This window comes from Camelus bactrianus, chromosome X, assembly GCF_048773025.1.
Source record: "Camelus bactrianus isolate YW-2024 breed Bactrian camel chromosome X, ASM4877302v1, whole genome shotgun sequence".
Lineage (NCBI taxonomy): Eukaryota > Metazoa > Chordata > Mammalia > Artiodactyla > Camelidae > Camelus > Camelus bactrianus.
Genome location: NC_133575.1, coordinates 36,830,602 through 36,849,410, shown reverse-complemented (window position 1 = coordinate 36,849,410; position 18,809 = coordinate 36,830,602). Strand labels below are relative to the sequence as shown.

At 39.0% G+C, this 18,809-nt stretch overlaps 1 protein-coding gene across 7 annotated transcripts in view; it reads right to left on the bottom strand.

Annotated features, from left to right (window-relative positions):
• Positions 1-18,809, bottom strand: part of JADE3 (jade family PHD finger 3) — a 138,494-nt gene that overhangs the window by 31,485 nt on the left and 88,200 nt on the right. For all 7 annotated transcript variants that reach the window (XM_074359567.1, XM_074359570.1, XM_074359572.1 and 4 more), the window contains 4 exons: positions 16,465-16,655; positions 13,404-13,615; positions 8,264-8,431; positions 5,349-5,465 (listed from right to left, as the gene is read on the bottom strand). In XM_074359567.1, coding sequence (XP_074215668.1) covers positions 5,349-5,465; positions 8,264-8,431; positions 13,404-13,615; positions 16,465-16,655 — 688 coding nt within the window. The remainder of the gene's footprint in view (positions 1-5,348; positions 5,466-8,263; positions 8,432-13,403; positions 13,616-16,464; positions 16,656-18,809) is intronic.

Below are 18,809 nucleotides of genomic sequence, written 5' to 3'. Positions count from 1 at the left end.
CCCTACAGGAATTCTAGAAAAGTGGTAAGGGACTGGGGCCAGGGTCTAGGCAAAATTCAGAGCTGTCTGAGGCATCTGTTTTGAACTCAGTCTTTAGTATCTGTTCCAGGATTATGAGAAGCCTTCATGCTCAGGAGAAAGGTTCTAGCTCCCAGATACGGTGGCTGTAGATATTGGCTAGTCTAGACCCCAAACCCTCCAGTGTTAGATTCTATCCTTGCCCAGTGAATGTTCCCAAATCAAAAGAAGACAAGAGGTGTGAGTATTCCCACCACTGGGAGATAGGAAGAATAAACACAATTCAAAGACAGTTAAGAAATTTCCATAAAGAATTTATAAAGCAAAATACCCAAGATATGGTACTAATCACAAAAACTCTTTAAGTAAACCTCTGAAGAACAATGATGCTAACAAAACTTGACCCCTACTGAATTACTGTATTTGTTTATTGTTTTTGATTCTCATATAGGGAACAAGATGTTAAATTACTAATTGTTTTGGAATTAACTCAGTGGTGGTTTAAAAGGAAAGAAGGGTTTTGGTCTCTTTTCCCACAGGAAAACTAGGTGTCAACCAAGGAAAACAAAGACCGCTCTATTAGTATAAGCAGAACGTAGGTGGGGAAAAATACGACACTTCACAAGGTCACCTGAAGTTCACTCCCCCTCACCCAGGTCTTTAATGCAGCCTGGCACTCACACTGCGCTTCCCCAAACCAAAACACTATTCACATCTCTTCTCTCCTGAAACCTTGAGACTTCACCCACATCCTCACTCTCAGCTGATGATCCTGCTTCCTACCTCACTGAGGAAATTAGGACAATTAAAAGAGCACTCTGCAGATTCCCACCAGCATACCGACCTAATACTGCACCTACACACACTGCCTCCAAGCCTGTTACCTGGGAAGAACTATCTGTGCTCTTATCTAAAGCCACCCCGCCATTTCACACTTCACTCCACCCTCTCTCACCTACTGAAAAATCCTGCTCCAGCAGTTTTTCCTCTCCACTGGACCACTCCCTTTGCATGCATACTGTTGCGTTCTACATGTTAACAAGTGTACATACAGCAGTCTCTCAGTATCTGTGGGAGATTGGTTCCAGACTTCCTGTGGATACCAAAATCCATGGATGCTCAAGTCCCTTATATAAAATGGTGTAATATTTGCATATAACCTACAAACATCCTCACATACTTTAAATCATCTCTAGATTACTTCTAATATCTACCTAATACAATGCAAATGCTATGTAAATAGTTGCCTGCGCAAGGCAAATTCAAGTTCTGCTTTTTATAACTTTCTGGAATTGATTTTTCCAAATATTTTCAATCTGCCGTTGGTTGAATCTGTGGATACAGAACCTGAGGATACAGAACCTGAGGATATAGAGAGCCAACTGTACATATTTATTTCTTCCATCTTAAAGAACAGACTTCTTTCCCCCACTTTTCTGGACTGCTCCTAATCCATTTCTTTGCCCGGACCCTTGGCAATGTAGCTTTTGCCATCACCACTCCACTTACATTGCTCATCCAGACTACCAATAATCTCATTGCTAAATTCAGGGGTCACTCTGTAGTCCTCATCTTATCTCAGCAGTATCTTTACACCACTGATCTTTTCCTTCTCCTTGAAATGCTTTCTTCCTTTGATTTCTAGGCTACCACACTCTCTTGGTTTTCCTCTTGTCTCCCTGATGGCTTCTCAGTCTCCTCTGCTGTCTCTTCCTACTCTCCTAATTTCTCAGCACTGGGACGCTCCCAGCGCTTGGTACTGTTCTTCTCTCTGCCTACACTCACTCACTCAGTCACCTCACCCAGTCCAGCCCAAAGCTATCTATACGCCAATGACTCCCAAATGTATGTCTTCAGTCCCAAGCTTCCTCCCAAACTCCAAATTCACATAGACAACTACCAGTTTGATATTTTCACTAGGATATTGGGTAGATATCTCAAACTTAAATGTCTAAAACTGAACTCACATTTCCCCCCAATTCTGTTCTATCTGCAGATTTTCCCATTCAGTTTACGGCAACTTCACCCTTCTTCCTATCTGGGCCCAAATCTGCAGGCATCCCCAACTCCTATCTTTCTGACACCTCATACCTGACCCAGAGTTAACCTGCTGGCTCTATCTTCAACATTCATCCAGAAGCCAATCACTTTTCATCATCCCCAGGGCTACCACTCCAGAGAAAGCCACCACTGCCATCTCTTGTGGATTACTGTAATAGTCTCCTGTTTTTCCTGTTCCTAACCTTTCCTCCCCTCAGCCTATTCTAAATAAGCAGCCGGAGTGCCTATTTTTGTGTTTAATCATTTACTATAAAAATATCTATATAATAGCATAGAGGATACTGTAATAAACCCCATATACCCATTATCCAGCTTCAATAATTATTAATGACCAATCTTGTTTCATCTTTAACCTCCACAGTACCCTGCCCTCCAGGTTATTTTGGAGCAAATCTTAGATATCATATCATTCCACAGAGTGATCCCTCACAAACATAAATCAAATCACGTCGTTTATCTGCTCAAAACCTGCCAATGGCTCCCCCTTAAACTTCAAGTAAAAACAAAAGCTCTCATAAGGGCCCTAGAAACCCTTCACCAGGGGCTAGAGAACTATGGCCCACAGACCACATGCAGCCCGCCACCTGTTTTTTTGTGTAGGCCACAAGCTAAGAATGGAGCCAAGGATGATTTTTGAGATTTTTAAATGGTAGGGAAAAAAATCAAAAGAAAAAATATTTCATGACACATAAAATAATTTGAAATTAAAATTTAAGAGTCCATAAATAAAGTTTTATTGGCATACAGCCATGCTCGGCTGCCTTGGGGCTACAAAGGCAGAGGAGAGCAGCTGCGATAGAGACTGCATGGCCTGCAAAGCCTAAAATGTTTACCATCTAGCCACATATAGAAAAAAAATGGCCAAGCCCTGCCCTAATCAATCAGGTCCCCATGTAATGTCTCTGGTCTTCTCTTCCCACACTCCATTCCGGTCTCACTGGCCTCTTTCCTGTCACTCACACAGGCCAAACACACTTCTACCACAGGGCCTTTATACTGGCTGATTCCTCTGCCTGGAACATTTTTACCCCAAATATCTGCACTATCTTCTATAACCTTCAAGTCTTTGCTCAGATGTTGCCTCTACAATGAGTCCTACTCTGACCACTCTATTTAAACTTGCGATGCATGTCCCCTGCCCACAATTCCCATCTTCTTACCATACTCCACGTTTTCCCTTTCCATAGCACTTAACCATCTTCTAATGTGCTATGTAGTATCTATTGCTTATTATCTATTTCTCCTAACCAAAATGTAGTAAGTTCCATGGTGCGAGGTTCTTTGTTGGTTCACTGATAAATCCAAAGTGCCTAGAACAGTGTCTGGCACACAATTAGGCACCCAAATATTTGTTGAGTAAATGTAATTCCTTCATCAAATTTAATTTTAGGAGTCTTAATTTGGAAAGACCTTTACAAAATGAAGAATCTAAACTCTAAGTAATAAAAGTAAGAACCACTCCTCTGCAAATGAAAAATCCATTACAGAATGTTTTAACCATCCATCTGTTCATCCATCATCCATCTATTAATCTAATATTTATTATCTATCTGCCACATCAGGGGTGTGGAGGATCTAAGGATGAAACACTCTGAGCTTACAGGCTACTAGAGAAGACTCATAGATAAATAACTACAATAGAGGGCAAAATGTGGTAATACATGGGCTGTAATGCAAACTCAGGTCTGCTAAGGTCAAGGCCAGTGTCCTCTCTTACCACAGTCATGCTGTCAAGTACTAACTGTTGTAAAAAATCGCCCTTTAAAGCAGCAAAAATGAGGGAAAATGCAGGTACCACAATAAGGAAAATAAGTAAATTAATGGATATAGATTCAATGTTCTATTATAAAATGACTAAATGACAATTATAAAAACATGAAAATATTTTACTTTTTAGTAGGGAGAATGCATATTACCAAACTAATCTATGATACAATTAAACATGGATATATTTATTCAATAAATGCTAATTGAGCAATGACAATTAATGGGCAGGCACTCTCCTTTGTGCTAGGGGAAATTTAAAGAAGAATCATGCATAACTTTGGCCCTCAAGGGACTCACAATGTGGGAAGCAACCAGGACAGAGCTTAGAAAAACATAAACAGGCAATGTTTTAAGGTAATAGACCCCATGGGAATAGTCTTCCTTAAAATTTTTCCCCTTATGATTGCTAAAGTGCTGTAGGTAAAATAAGTAAAATCAGTAGGGAAAGACATTTTTTTTAAAAGGCAAGACAAAACGTCCAATTCTGTCAGATGTAAAAATGACTTTAAAAAACTAAAAGGGCTCCTGGGGTCCATACTGTATTCTTTAAATACCATTTCCCAGTAAAAGAACCAGGGTTACTTGGAGGAGTGGATAATTCCAGGTCTAGAGCAAGAAATCTACAAGATGATCCAGATATCAAGAAACCTCACAAAACACCTAGAGCCACTGTCTCTAAGTTATGACATCATATGGCCTTTTTTCTGTGAAGAGGTGAGCAGGCAAACCTAACTCCAACCAGCCCGCAGTTTCCATGCAAGGTCTGGGGAGTGGAAGGTCAGCCTTTCTTCCCCTCTCACCAGCAGAGCCACCTTATTACATTTGGAATAAAAGGTGAGATGACATTCTGGAAAGCCAAATTATGAAGGGTCAACCCTTCTGCCTTTGCCTGGGGGGTAACTGGCCTCTCTTAGCACCATTCTTCCACCAACTGCTCCTGTTAGGTGCACCAGCTACTACTTTTGTTTCAAGCAACTGAATTTCTATGCCCTACATGTCTCAGAAAACTTTACTTGCACTACCATATGCAACAAATGTACCTATGAGAATGACTTTCAAACCTATCCGCCAGAATTTATCCATTCACATGCATCTTTTGCTACCAAAATGAGCTGCACTTAGTCTAGCAACAGGGTCATCTGTTAAATCATCCTGGAACCCAAGTCATCCATCCACAGTGGGTAAGCCAAACAAGAACATGGGCCTGGCTGTTTTGGAGTTATGGCTTGTTTCCACCCAGGATGCTATCATCTAGCTTCAGAACTCACCTAATTCATCAGATCTGACAACAAAGAATGGAAATTAACTACCATTATGGACAACTGAAAAGAATATGCTGAATGATCCAGAGGGTTCTAGAAATGATCTGTCCAGTAGCAGAGCCCTAGGAGTGAGTGGGAGGCCTCCAAAGCAACCTTTCAGTCAAAAGGATCCTCTCATTGGGAGGGTGAGTCCAGCCAATTTGCTGTTAGCCCACTCCACCACTTCACATGGGGACTTACCTGAATACAAGCTCCTGTCTTCAGTTTGCACAGGTTGCAGACTAAGGCCCACCGACTGGGTGGAATGTGGGAGACCTTTGTGATTGGTTCCATCCTCTCAGGGCAAGCAATGCTGACCTACAAATAAAACACCACCATAAGGCAGAATGCACCAAGGCATTCCAGAAGTACCTTTCACAAACCATAAATGATGTTACAAAAGCTCAGAACATCAAAACAATGAGGTGAGCCATGTCTCTTAAGGTTACTTTGGAACTAAGAATAAATAAAACTTGTCTTGAGCCACTGCTCACATTTTCAATCATTTCCAGTAATTAAACAATTCATATATAGGATGAAAGGGCACAAGTAGAGAACAGATATAGTTATCTTAATGGATCAAAGATATATACATTTTACTTAGGAATCAAAGAAAGCTACTAAGGAAAGGAGTTAAAATTCACAAAATCTAGCACTTAACATATGTTAGAAATGGTGCCACATGCCTTGCGATTTCATTTAATCAACGAAGGATGAAAAACAGGCAGTGACAAGCCTCTCATTTCAGTTTACAAAGAAGCATGATATTGTTGGAAAGTAGCAGCAATCTGTGTAATGGAAGAGATTGCAGCGTGTAAGCAGAAAGGATAAAGATGATAACATTTAAAAGCCAGTCTTTAAAATCACGTAACTATCATTAGCTTACTCTCTCAGCCAAAGTAGCTTTAAAATGAAATTAGTCTTTGAGAGAGTGCTGAAAGGAAAGGAATGCTTAAAAAAAAAGATATAGAAGCAACCTAAATGTCCATTGATAGATGACTGGATAAAGAAGTGGTATATTTATACAATGGAATACTATTCAACCATAAAGAATGACAACATAATGTCATTTGCAGCAACATGGATGTCCCTGGAGAATGTCATTCTAAGTGAACTGAGGCAGAAAGAGAAAGAAAAATACCATATGAGATCGCTCATATGTGGGATCTAAAAAAAAAAACCCATAAATACAAAACAGAAACAGACCCATAGACATAGAATACAAACTTGTGGTTGCCAAGGGGGAGGGGAGTGGGAAGGGACAGACTGGGAGTTCGAAATTTGTCGATACTGACAAGCATATGTAGAATAGATAAACAAGATTATACTGTATAGGACAGGGAAATATATACAAGATCTTGTGGTAGCTCACAGTGAAAAAGAATGTGACAATGAATATATGTATGTTCATATATAACTGAAAAATTGTGTTCTACAACTGGTAATTGACACAACATTGTAAACTGACTATAACTCAATAAAAAAATGTTAAAAAAAGATGGAATTTTTTTTCCATATGAAAATAAGGGGTCAAGCAACTTCTGGTAAAAAGTTTTTTAAATTTAAAAATATGTACATGAGTTTCTAAGAGAGAGAGATAACTTTAAAAAGTGAAGGACTGTTGAATAAGGACAGTTAAACTAGTACTAGTTCCACACACATTAAGAAACCAAAAGTAGAAAGATCAGAGAGATCTTCAACAGCCCCAAAAGTACTAGAAACCAGGTACTAGAAACCAAAAGAGAATGTCAATAGGTGAGAAAGCTTCTTTCACTTTTAAAGAACTCTTCCTGAGTCACATTCCAGACTTTAATATGCTGAGAGAGCCTGCTTTATTAGCTGGGGGATTTGCTGCTGGGAACTAGTGACTCTCCGGCCAGAAACCTGAGAGTTCAATTCACATGTCCATTCGCTGGATGTTCTTAGTAAGGAAAAGAAACCACTACTCAAATTAAAAAAAAAAAAATTGACTTCTGTATCCATAAGAATACCATACTATGTATCTAGGACTTTGGGTTTAACTCTTGTGAACTTGATTGCTAGACAGACTGGATGTTAACAAGAATAAAGCCAGGTAGGATTTAAAGGAGAATGAATTGCTGATATGGTATCAGCTTCCCATGAACTGCATTTTGCAAGTCTCTGTTGTTCAGCAGTTAAAATGACTAACAAATTTTCTGACTTGGATAGGGGTCTGGGAGAAAGGATGTGAGTAGGATGTCCAAACAGGTTAAAAAAAAAAGGCAGCCATAGGAAGTCAGAAGTAAGAAGAAGTAATGTCTGAAAGCCCTTAGGAAATATCAGCAACTAAAGGACCAGGTTAAGCAGTGAGGGATAGTATTCTGAATACAGAAGCTCTTAGAAAAATGTTGAGTCCAAGCTCTGAAAAAAGCTTCAAAGGTCAAAGGGCAACCATCATAGTGGAGGAAAAGAGCTGTTCCTCACTTTATTTTTAAAAGCCTACAACTAGGAGCAACTTAGATGTCCATCAAAGGAGAATGGATAAATAAATCAAGAATACTACTCAGAAATAGAAAGGCATGAATGTTCACACATACCACAGTACAGAGTGCTAGCCAGTCAGAAAAGAGTACATACTGTATGACTCCATTCATGTAAGCTTCAAAAACAGGTAAAACTAACCTATAGTGATAGAAATCAAAATGGTAGTTACTCTTGGGTAATAGAGACCCAGACAGGAACAGGGTGTGAGGGATCCTTCTGAGGGGCTCTATTGCTGGGGAATTCCATGTCTTGGTCTGGGTTGCGGATACAGATACATACGTATGTAAAAACTTATGAAACGCTACACTGAAGATTTGGTATTTTAAGGTAAGTTTTAGCTTAAAACATCTGCTGCTCATATCCTGGTCTTTTGTGCTTCTCCTCTCATTATCCAGCTGGATACATTTATCCAGAACCACTGGTAGTACCACCTATAAATTAATTAGCATGGGCTTACGTGCTCAGTTACATCCAAGAAGGATGTGAGAGAGCTTAAGTGGAACCGTATCACCTCAGAAACATGGGTAGGCATGAAATATCTCCATGAAGCCTGAGTCAGTCTGAATGTTGTGGGAGAGCAAATGGCCTCACAGGCCCAGATGAATTCTTACCTCTGGAATCCACAGGGCACAGCTGACATGAGCCCATTTAGTCCCTGTCCGGGTGGTCTTCATGGCTCCACCTTTCTTTGGACATAACAGACATTGTGGATGAATGCCCAGGACACAGGAGCGACACAGCCAGCTGCCTTCTGGGACCTTGAGGATGCCATAGCAGGCCTGGAGGCACGAGCAGGAGAGTGGGGAACGGTTAGCATCTTTTCACCAGGGTCAGTATCTGCTCTGGTACACAGTCACAGAGTACCCTCTGCTTTTAGGAGAAAGAGGCAAATAAGGCCAAATAAGCTCATATCCAGGATTTAGTAGTTTTAAAACACTCAAAAAAAAAAAAAAAAAAAGATAATAGCAACTTCCAGCACCTGTTCTAAGATCAGCATGTCTGTCTGCGAGGACTGACTTTAAGGATGACAGTATAAGACTAGAAGGAATTACATACAAAGGTTAGCCCGACTGTTATCTGGGTTTGGGGGGTTACATATTGTTTTCTTTTTGCCTCAATTTTCTAAAACTTCCTCAATGATTATATATCATAATTAGTCAGTCATATACTTACTAAACAACTCCTACATGTCATGCACTATTGTGATCAAGAAAAAAGTGTTAGAACATAAGCAGAATAAAACTTCTGAGGAGCAAATGAGCTAATGCTTAAAGAGCCTAACAGTGCCTGGTGCATAAAAAACACTCCGCAAATTGTAGCAATTACTCGCTTGGGTTGAAGAAAAAGGGACTCATGAATGGATCCTGAATTGAACAGAATATTAGACTAATCACAATATTCCAGAGTAAGCTCTGGAACCTAATTCAAATCCCTTCCAGAATGAAGTTGGACAGATAAATAAATGAATTACTGGGAGGAGGAGGGAGATTCATTTGGAAAATTTTCTAGGTTTCCTTGTCACTGCCTCTAATTTTGCCCATCCTTCCCCCTTTACTGCTTACTCTCACCATTAGAGACTATACCTGGGGGCGCCTGGTGCCCCTTGTGGCCTAGCGTGTCTTCACTGCTGACTGATTTACCACTGTGGCTCCAAAGTCTGTGCCTGCCCCAGAAGGTTCACCCACAGCTCAGATGCAAGTTACGACAGTTACTATCATGTTATCTCCCCAACTGGCCTCTTTTCCAAATTGTCTCTATCCGTATCACCACCATGCTTCCCAGCTTCCAGATCCAAATTCCTGGACTCCTATTATCTGCTTCCCTTCATCTACTGTCCCTTGGGCTTGCTAAAATTCCCTACACAGTGGTCACTGGACTCTGACCTTTGTCCATCCCCATCACAACTGTGCCATCCAAGTCCTCAGTCACATCATGCCTGGATTTATTTCTGAATTCTCTTCCTCCCACTTTACACCTTCAATCTTTTCCTCTATTTGGCTGCCATATTCTTTTTACTAAAATAAAGAGTTTATATCACTGCACTGCAATAAACCCTCTAAAAACTCCTGTTCCCAAACCCAACCCCATCTAAAACCAGGGGTTGACAAACTACTTCTTGAAATCTGTTTTTTAAGGCCAACAAGCTAAGAATGGTTTCCATATTTGTAAAGGGATGTTAAAAAAAAAAAGAAGAAAAATATCTAACAGGGACTGTATGCGATCCTCAAAGTCTAAAATATTTACTATCTGGCCCTTCAAAGAAAAAGTCTGCTTGCCCCTTATCTAAAGCCTGCTGCTCTTTCACCTCACTTCTCATGTCCCTGCAGCCCCTGTGTCTGCTCCCCTTTCAGACTCCCACCCTCTACTCAGTATGGTTTCCCTCACCAGGTACATGGTCATATCATGTATTCTCTACTTTAACTGTTATGTTTCATCTCCTCAGTGAGATTGTAAGGTCACTGGGGGTACGTCCTTTATCATCAATTTATCTGGAAAGTTCTCTATGCTGAGCTTGAGTAGTGCTTTGATAGCACAAGTAAATTTCCCTCAAGAACTGAAGATGGATTCCAACTAGGCTGCTGTCACAAAAGCGGGGCATCATATTATAAGGTCCCTAACCTTCAAAGCTTTTCTTTCTCTGAGATCCAGAAGGTTTACCAGGAAATGAAAGCAAGCTTTCTCCCTAAAATAGAGCCTCTTTCTGACCAGGAGAAGAAAAACCAGTAGCTGGTTCTAGAAATATCCTTTATCACCTGGCCATTTTATTGGGTAGAAAAATAATTTACTGAGCTCTTGTGTAGACTTACTCCTGCTCATAAGATCACAGAAGCTTGTATTTCATAGCAGTGGCTCTCAACTTTTCCTAGACCACAGAATGATGCAAGCTGGACTCTCTTGAAAAAAACTGCACACATGCACGAACATATGGTTTACATATAATTTCAGGGGGTTAATAAACTTAGTGCCAAACATTATATATACGACAGACATAAAAAACTATGTGCATGTACCTTCAGGAAAATTAATTTAGGCCTCAGTTTGAGTATTCAATACCTGGACTAAGAAGCAGAAAACGGAACATATTAAGGGACTTGGAATGGTCCCAATTTTCACACTTTTAAATGGAAAAAAATTAAGTTCATTGTTAAAATCCAAAATCTATTGATGTAAATAAACCTCTCTTCTAAAGTACTGACCATAAGTGTATTATAGTTACAGAGGAACAAACATTTGATATAATATAGTGGCAGTAAAGAAGAAAAATTATATTTAATAAATATAAATGTCAAAAGTAAATATAAACGTCCCCAATTCTGTTAAGTAAACCAAATCTCCCAAATCATTTAAAGTCATTTTTCAGTCAACAGAGGGAGCTCTAACCTAAGTATCTCTTCAGAATTCAAGTGACTATACTTTTACATGAAACTTTATGTGGTACCAACATCCAGCTTTAATACATACCAGCTCATATTCTGCAAGGCCTAGTCAGGTGTTATTGTCATTTCTTTCTATGTGAGGAAAGGGTACCATTTACAGTCATTACTGGATATATTTTCAAAGCAAAATACCTTTAAGGAGAATTATTATGAACGCTACATTTCATTTTTTAGTCAAAGAACCTGGAAATCACTCATTCATATTTTCTCCCAACTGTAAAGGAAAAACACAGAAAATATATACAGATGTCCTTTGTACTACTCCATTCAAGTCTACTATAGATCCTTAATCATTTATTTGAAAATCCTAGGGTGAGAAACATCAGGAAATTTAGAACTGATCAGATCTTAGCTCATCACATACATAGCGTATTATCTAACCTTCCAGTGGGACCACGGAGAAGTACCATATAATCAAATACATTGATATTTCTCTAACAAAATATACAAGTATTTATATAAAATGGGATAAAGATTATAAATAGCCTCATCTTGGGTGAGTTCTACTACTGTCCCCAAATCAGTTTTGGTGCCAGACTCCAGCAAGAACTTACTGTTTTCAGAGCCTTAAAATCTTGGAACTGCATAGAAGGGACTGTGGATCTGTTCTGTCAGATATTTAAGTCCATACTTAAATGGTAAAGATCTTCTCTCTCATTAAAGGTGAGACATAAATGCCAATGACTGGTAGAGTGAAAATAAATTTTCAAAATTCACTCTTCTAAAGGATATAAGTAAAATGAGGAAAAAGACCTAGTTGATCACAGAATAATTCTAAATACCTTCTAATACAGAGATACCTGTTAGGTGGCCCAGGGAATTAAAATAGTCTTAAGCCCTGGTTTCTCTCTATCTCCTGTATTATCTAATCATTTCAGTCACTTTGTAGTCAGAATGATCTTTCTAAAATACAAATCATATCCTTCAGGGTTGACAGGACAAACTAAAGTTTCTTAGTTTGTCACAGAAGGCACTTCACACGTCCTCACATCCCTCTGTACCCTCACTCTCCATGCCTTCCCGGCTCTACCCCACCACTCTCCATAGCTCTGCACCGCTCACAGCTGCCTCTGGCATACTTTGCCTCCTCTCACTACCCCATGTGAACATGCTCTCCTCTCTGCCTGAACACATGCTGCTGTTTTATTTGGCATCTCTTTTTGGCCATTAAGACTCAGCTTGGATGCCATCTCTTGGATGTTGTCCCCGACCCCCATCCCTCCCATGCACTTCCATAACAGCATGGACTCCTATCTACAAAAACGCCTGGCATACTATGCTGAATAGACAGTGTCCTTGTAGTTCCTATACTAGACTCTTATCTCCCTGGGGGCAAAGACCATGTCTGCCTCTTTAGCACTATAGCACATGGATCGTGTTGCATACTGTCTGCTAGATAAATTAATGAAATGAATGAAACACACAGCAGGTTCAGAGGAGTGAAAAAATCACTTAGCGTAGGGAAGTTCAAGAAAGGATTTGAACCAGATCTTGAGAGATAATAAAGTTTTGAGAGCCAGAGGTGGGAGAAGTCATTTTAAATTGGAGTGTGGCTAAAACATGGAGACAGGACTGCGTCAGGAATATGCGTCACTGCTCAACTGAGTAAACTTATTTTGCTAAAGCACAGGGTCTTGCGGGTGGGTGGAGAAAAGGAAAGAGCTGAAAAGAATGCTGATATCATCATTATTAATTAAAAAGGTAGTGTGGTAGAGAAAGAATGACAAGCAGCTAGATGTAAGAGCTTGGGTAAAGTCACTTCCACCTTTGTTTGTATCATCTGTAAAATTTAGGAGTGGGATGGTCTTTTACAATCCTAAATTCTGTGATCTTTAAAAGTGGAGTGGACCTAGTTTCCTGGGAGTGGTATATTTGGAAGACAGGGGAGGGCTTTGGGTGTCAGGATAAGGAGTCTGGACTTCCAGCTATAGGAAGTGTAAACTCACCAAGGTTCCTGACCATGAGTGTAACCTGATGATGTAACAGGGACTCTAAGGCAGAGAGACTCTTAGGCTGGCAGCAAGGAGACTCCCCAGGGGACTGTAAAAGTACCGAACAAGGCAATCTTAATGGCATGGGCATGAAGTGACACGATAAAGACTTGGGTTTAGCCCCCTGGAGTAAAGGTAGTAAGTCACTCACTTTGGGGATCGTAAGAAGTACTATTTCTAAAGGAATTACTAAAGAACAGCCAGGTCAAATCTTTATTTTCACCCTTAAATGCAAGCTGCTACCGAGATATGGGTGCTGGAGATCGTCACTGAGCTTCAGAAAGGCTGACGGTGGGGAGGTGGTGGTCTCCACTCTCACTAACCTGATGCACACAGATGTTACACTTATCACAGAACACCATATCATTCCCTTCTTCACTGTCTGGAGACCGGCACACATCACAGATCACATCTTCATCATACTCTATGCCTAGCCCTTCCTCTGTCTCAATAGCATGGTTCATATTTTCATGGCAATGGCGTTCCAGGACTTCTACTGTCTTTTCCATAAGATTCTCATCAACTGGCCCACAACCTGCACAGAAATACAAACAATCAATCAACCCATCAGTCAGCTGTCATTCCCAAATCATCTACTGTGAGCCCGGTGCAGGGGTTGAGGGATTCTAAAGGATAAAACCATCTCTTCCCTGATCTGAGACAACCAGATTTCAAAGAATCTTTTACTAGAGCTATTCTAAAATTTATCTATCATTATATATCAGTGTTAGACACATGAAAGAAGAAATACATTTCACCATATTCCTTGTAAGTTGTCTTACAGACCCTTTCAATTTGCTGTCTAAATCCTAGCCAGTTTCCTCCTAAATCTATTTTTCCTCTTACCCCCACTGAGGGAGGACTTTCACTGAACTTTGTAATTGTGAACACTTAATTTATAGTATAATAAAATAATTAGAATCACTTAACTATTTGGACATAAATAACAATTCATTCTTAGCAAATGAGTCCATCTAATGGCTATACAAGGAAATTTTCATACAAAAAAGTATTAAGCCATAAAAGAAAATTCTAGGTACTGTATATGTGATTATATATATGAAATATTTGTTTTTCAAACTTGACTTTTAAAAAATCCAATAATATTTTCTCATGGCAAACTGTAACATAAAATAAACTTAATACCATTCACAAAGGTCTAACTGCAAATTCTGAAATTACCATTTTTGCTTCTTGATTCCTTTTCCTTCTCTACTTTTAATTTTTCTTAGTCTTCTATACTTTAATAACCCAACTATAAGATTCATATGGTGGCTACTGGTAACACCTAAACATTTCTCTTCTTAGGGGGACTAGTGATTTTGTGAGAGCACATATATATTTATTCTAACAGCTTGTAAACTCAGGAATAATTATAATGATCCAAAACAAATTTACCCAAATATTCCACTTCATTTGTAATATGAGATCCTAAGGAACTTTGGAATTTCACATAAACCACCTTTTCAATGTTGTAACTACTTATGAAACCAAAAACTATTCAGGTAGTATGTTTCATTTCTCCAGCCAAGACAAATTACACATTTTCTTCCCCCAGAGTGAAGGAGTGTAGTGCCTGGCTATAAAAGTACTTGGATTCAAATTCCAACTTGACCTCAGATTGGTTATGTAAGCTTTGACAAGTTATCCTCTTTAGGGCTTAGCTTCCTTATCTACAAAAATAAGGATAATAATACCAAACGCACTGATTTCTTGTGAGGCAGAGATGAGATAATATTTGTACATTGCTTAGTATAGTGCCTGGTATGCAGTAAGCACTCAATTAAAAAACTCCTTAATCTGAATTAAAAATATGCTTAATTTAATATTGTTTTAATAAGTTTATTTTAAGCTTTTAGAAGCCTTACTACAGTATCATTCACCCTAAAGGAATGCTTGAGATAAGGTAATCCTCTTTTAAGACTCGTCCAAGCCTAAATGCAATGTGGTATCCTGGATGGGATCCTGGAACAGAAAAAGGTCGTTAGTGGAAAAACTGGTGAAATCCCAATACAGCCTGGAACTTAGCTAACAGTACTGTACCCGGGCTGGTTTCTCGGCTTTGACAAATGTATTAAAGTGAGATGTTAACATTAGGGGAAACTGAAATTGCGTGAGGGGTATATGGTAACTGTATTAAATGTGCAACTTCTCTGAAACCTAAAACTATTCCAAAAAAAATTTAAAGCTTATTAAAAACAAAAACTCATCCAAAGGGAATTACCTGCAAAATACCAAAGGGACCTTGTTACAAGGTGGTGTCATGGTGAAAGCAGCACTGTAATGACCGTAATGTATACAGATGCTATATGGTTCATAAACACAACTGCACATTGAGCCATCAATCCACTTGATTATGCCCCCATACTCTCATTTCCCCTCTTGGTCAGTCTTTTATTCCCCTCTCGTTGTGATTCCCACCCTAAATTGACCCCCCCCCTTTTTAGAAGGCAGAGCAAGAGAAGACATAAAACAAAATATTTTAAAAAGCAAGGAGTTAAGTATTGGTTACTGGCAGAATAACTGTCACCATCACGCCAAACTGGATTTAATAGTTTTAATTTTTTATCCACATGCATTCAGATATCAATCTCAAAAGAAGTAAAGAAAAAAAAAAGGGAAGAAAAAGAAAACCACTGACCCTTGTTGTGCTAACAATGAACAAATGTGATTCAAACAAAAATAAAATCAGATGTATCCTTCACCACATCTCATAGAGACTTAAAAACCACCCACAGTTCCACAGGACCACTTGGACCTAAACACTGCCTAGACTGAAGACAGGTCAAGGAAAGCTGTGTGTGAGTATAAGGTGAGTTTCCTTCCAGCCTAGGATTTCTCAGCATTGCCAGTATGGTACCATATGGCATACATTTACTTTAAAGTCTTGTACTAAGGCATCCTGGTCACATCATGCAGTGGTGATACATGCAGTGGTGCTGCCTAATGCTGAAGTTGGAGCTTCTCCCCATCAGGTGAAAATGTCAGGGGTGCCACTACCGCTGGCCCTGCTCACTGATCAGTGTTTTTCAGGGCTGAGTGAGGAACCAGTCTAAGAATCCTTCTTAACCAGAAGTCCAATCAGCCATGGCCAATCTCACACTCAGAACTGGGAAACAGTCTTGTGAAACCTACATGCCATCGCTGATCTGTGATATTCACCATCAACAAGGAAAGAAAAGGTCAGATTTAAATGATATTGCTCTACTTCAATATATTTATGCATTTCAGGAAATGCCTCATTAAGATTAAAGAGAAAAATAAACGAAAAGGCCAGGAAAGAAAGGAAGCCATAAGATGAAAGCAAGTTAAATGGTCCTGACAACTTAGAAAAAAATCATGAATCAAGTCAAGGAATAACTTACTTGTGAGGAAGCAACTTACCCATTTCTGCGAGGTCTTCATTGAGTTCCTGAAGCCAGAAGATGTCCATGTCGTCTAGGTCATAGCGGCACACGGACGCCGCCAGCTCCATGGTGTTGATGTAGCCAGGCTCTGCAGTCTCTGGGCTGGAGCAGTGGATGTACTTTCGGGGCCGGATAAATAGGACGTCCTTTACCTTGTCGGCTACAATCCTAGAAAAGCAAAAGAAAGACACTGGTAACAATCAACAAATGACAGATTCTAGGCACTGACGGATGGGGCCAACAACACTCAGGCCATGCAGTGGAGTAGAATGCTCTCCCTCTCCACCTTGGGGGAACCCTCTGCTCTGCCATTTGGGAGACATGGCAGATCCTTTTCTAGAAAGGAAACAGCTCTACAAATCCAGTTTTGTCATCTGCTGTGAACACTCTGACTGCTAATGAAATGCTTCATTTACCCTTATGGCTCCTAGGTACCTACTACAGTTCATATTAATAAAATATTGTTGCATTGTGTGTTCCTGGTGCAATGGCCACCACATTTATTTAGAACAGGAAATTGCAGAACAGGTGACATCTGTACAATGGCACAGCCAGATTTCACACCAAAAAGATATTTCAGCTGAACTCATGATTTTCTGCCATGGAGGCAATGCCGGATGGTGGTAAAGAGTACAGGCCATAGACTCACACGAATCTGTTTTTTTTTTTCCCGCTCACTTGCATGGTAATCTTGGGTAATTACTTAATTTCTATAAGGTCAGTTTTCTTAGCTAAAAAGGATGGTAATCATAAATTATGATAAAATAATACCAAACTTATAGGGCTAGTATGACAGTTACATGAAATAAAATATATAAACTGCTTAGCTTAGTGTATAGTAAAAAACAGATGATCAATAATGTCATCATTATTATTCTATTTCTTACTATTTTCACTATTTATATAGATGGGTTAAAGCCAAGAGGCCACGTATTTATACAAACTTAAGGCATTTCCCAACCATAAGTGATAGGTGAGCATAGTGTTAGCTAGAGTAACACAATGCTATGAAAGATTCTCATTCTTCCATCAAATGATCCAGCAGACCCCAGCAAACCCATTATCTCCCCTCACCCCTTCTGACGCTTAAGAGCTCAAGGCAAGGAAACCAAGCAAGCAAAGCAACAGAAGTTTCTCATGCCAATGACTTATTCTACAATTGATGTTTTAGATACTATATGAAGCATCAGAAAATGTAACCAAAAGGAAATTTGGATTGTTATTCCCTGGAAACTTTAAAGAACAGGGTGGGCCATCCAAAAAAAGAGAAAGAAATAGATATAAGTGTCATCATAAAATAATGAAAATTGTTTCTTTGGAAGGCTTCTAGAGCCAGTTTCTTTAGAGTTTCTATGTACATAGAAGGATTCATAAACATAAATGTATTCATATGAATACATATAAGTATATAAATATTATAGTCCACTCTGTAAATATGCAGTGAATATTTCCTCCTAAGCATTCTTCCAAAAGCTTATGATTCCAAATAATGTATGTTTGTATAAAGTTAATAACTATACACATTTGCAATTTAAAATTTCCTACCACATGGAGTTTTTAAAGCCAATGGCAACAAAATATTGGAGGAAAAAAGTAGAACTCTAAATATTAACTGAAACTAAAAATCTGGGAACTGTCATCAGAGGCTTGCTTCCAACAGAAATGAACCCAACTGAAAAGGACAAGACAAGCATATGAATTCTCCAGAGACTATGAGATTAAATATGCTGTGCTTTTTTGGTGTATGACCTACAAGGTAATCACAGAATATCTAATTTTCCTCCAAGATTCATCTTTTTATAAAAGGAAGAATATTTTGCTTAACTATTCATCTTAATTGCCTCAAATTTTATGTGAAACAAGGTAGACTATAAATGTTCTTGAATCAAACTAATATGTTTATTAAGCTTCTGGAAGAAAACAAAGGGGAATATCTTTATGACCTGGAGACAGACAGATATTTTAAATAAGACACAAAAGCCATTAACCATAAAGGAAGAGACTGAAAAACTTGTTAATCAACAATGTATAATAAACACTTACAAATCAATTAGAAAATGACAAACAAGCCAATTAAAAACTGGGCAAAAAGACTTGAATAGACACTTCACAAATAAGATTATCCAGATGGCAAGAAAACTTTTAAAAGGTTCTCAACTTCATTAGTTATCACAGAAATGCAAACTGAAATCATAATCACCATTACCTGCCAGAATGGCTAAACTTAAAAAGATTGACCAGAAAACTAAGTGCTTGTAAGGAAACAGAGCAAACAGACCACTGCTGATGGGAGTGTGAATTGGTACAATAATTCTGGCAACC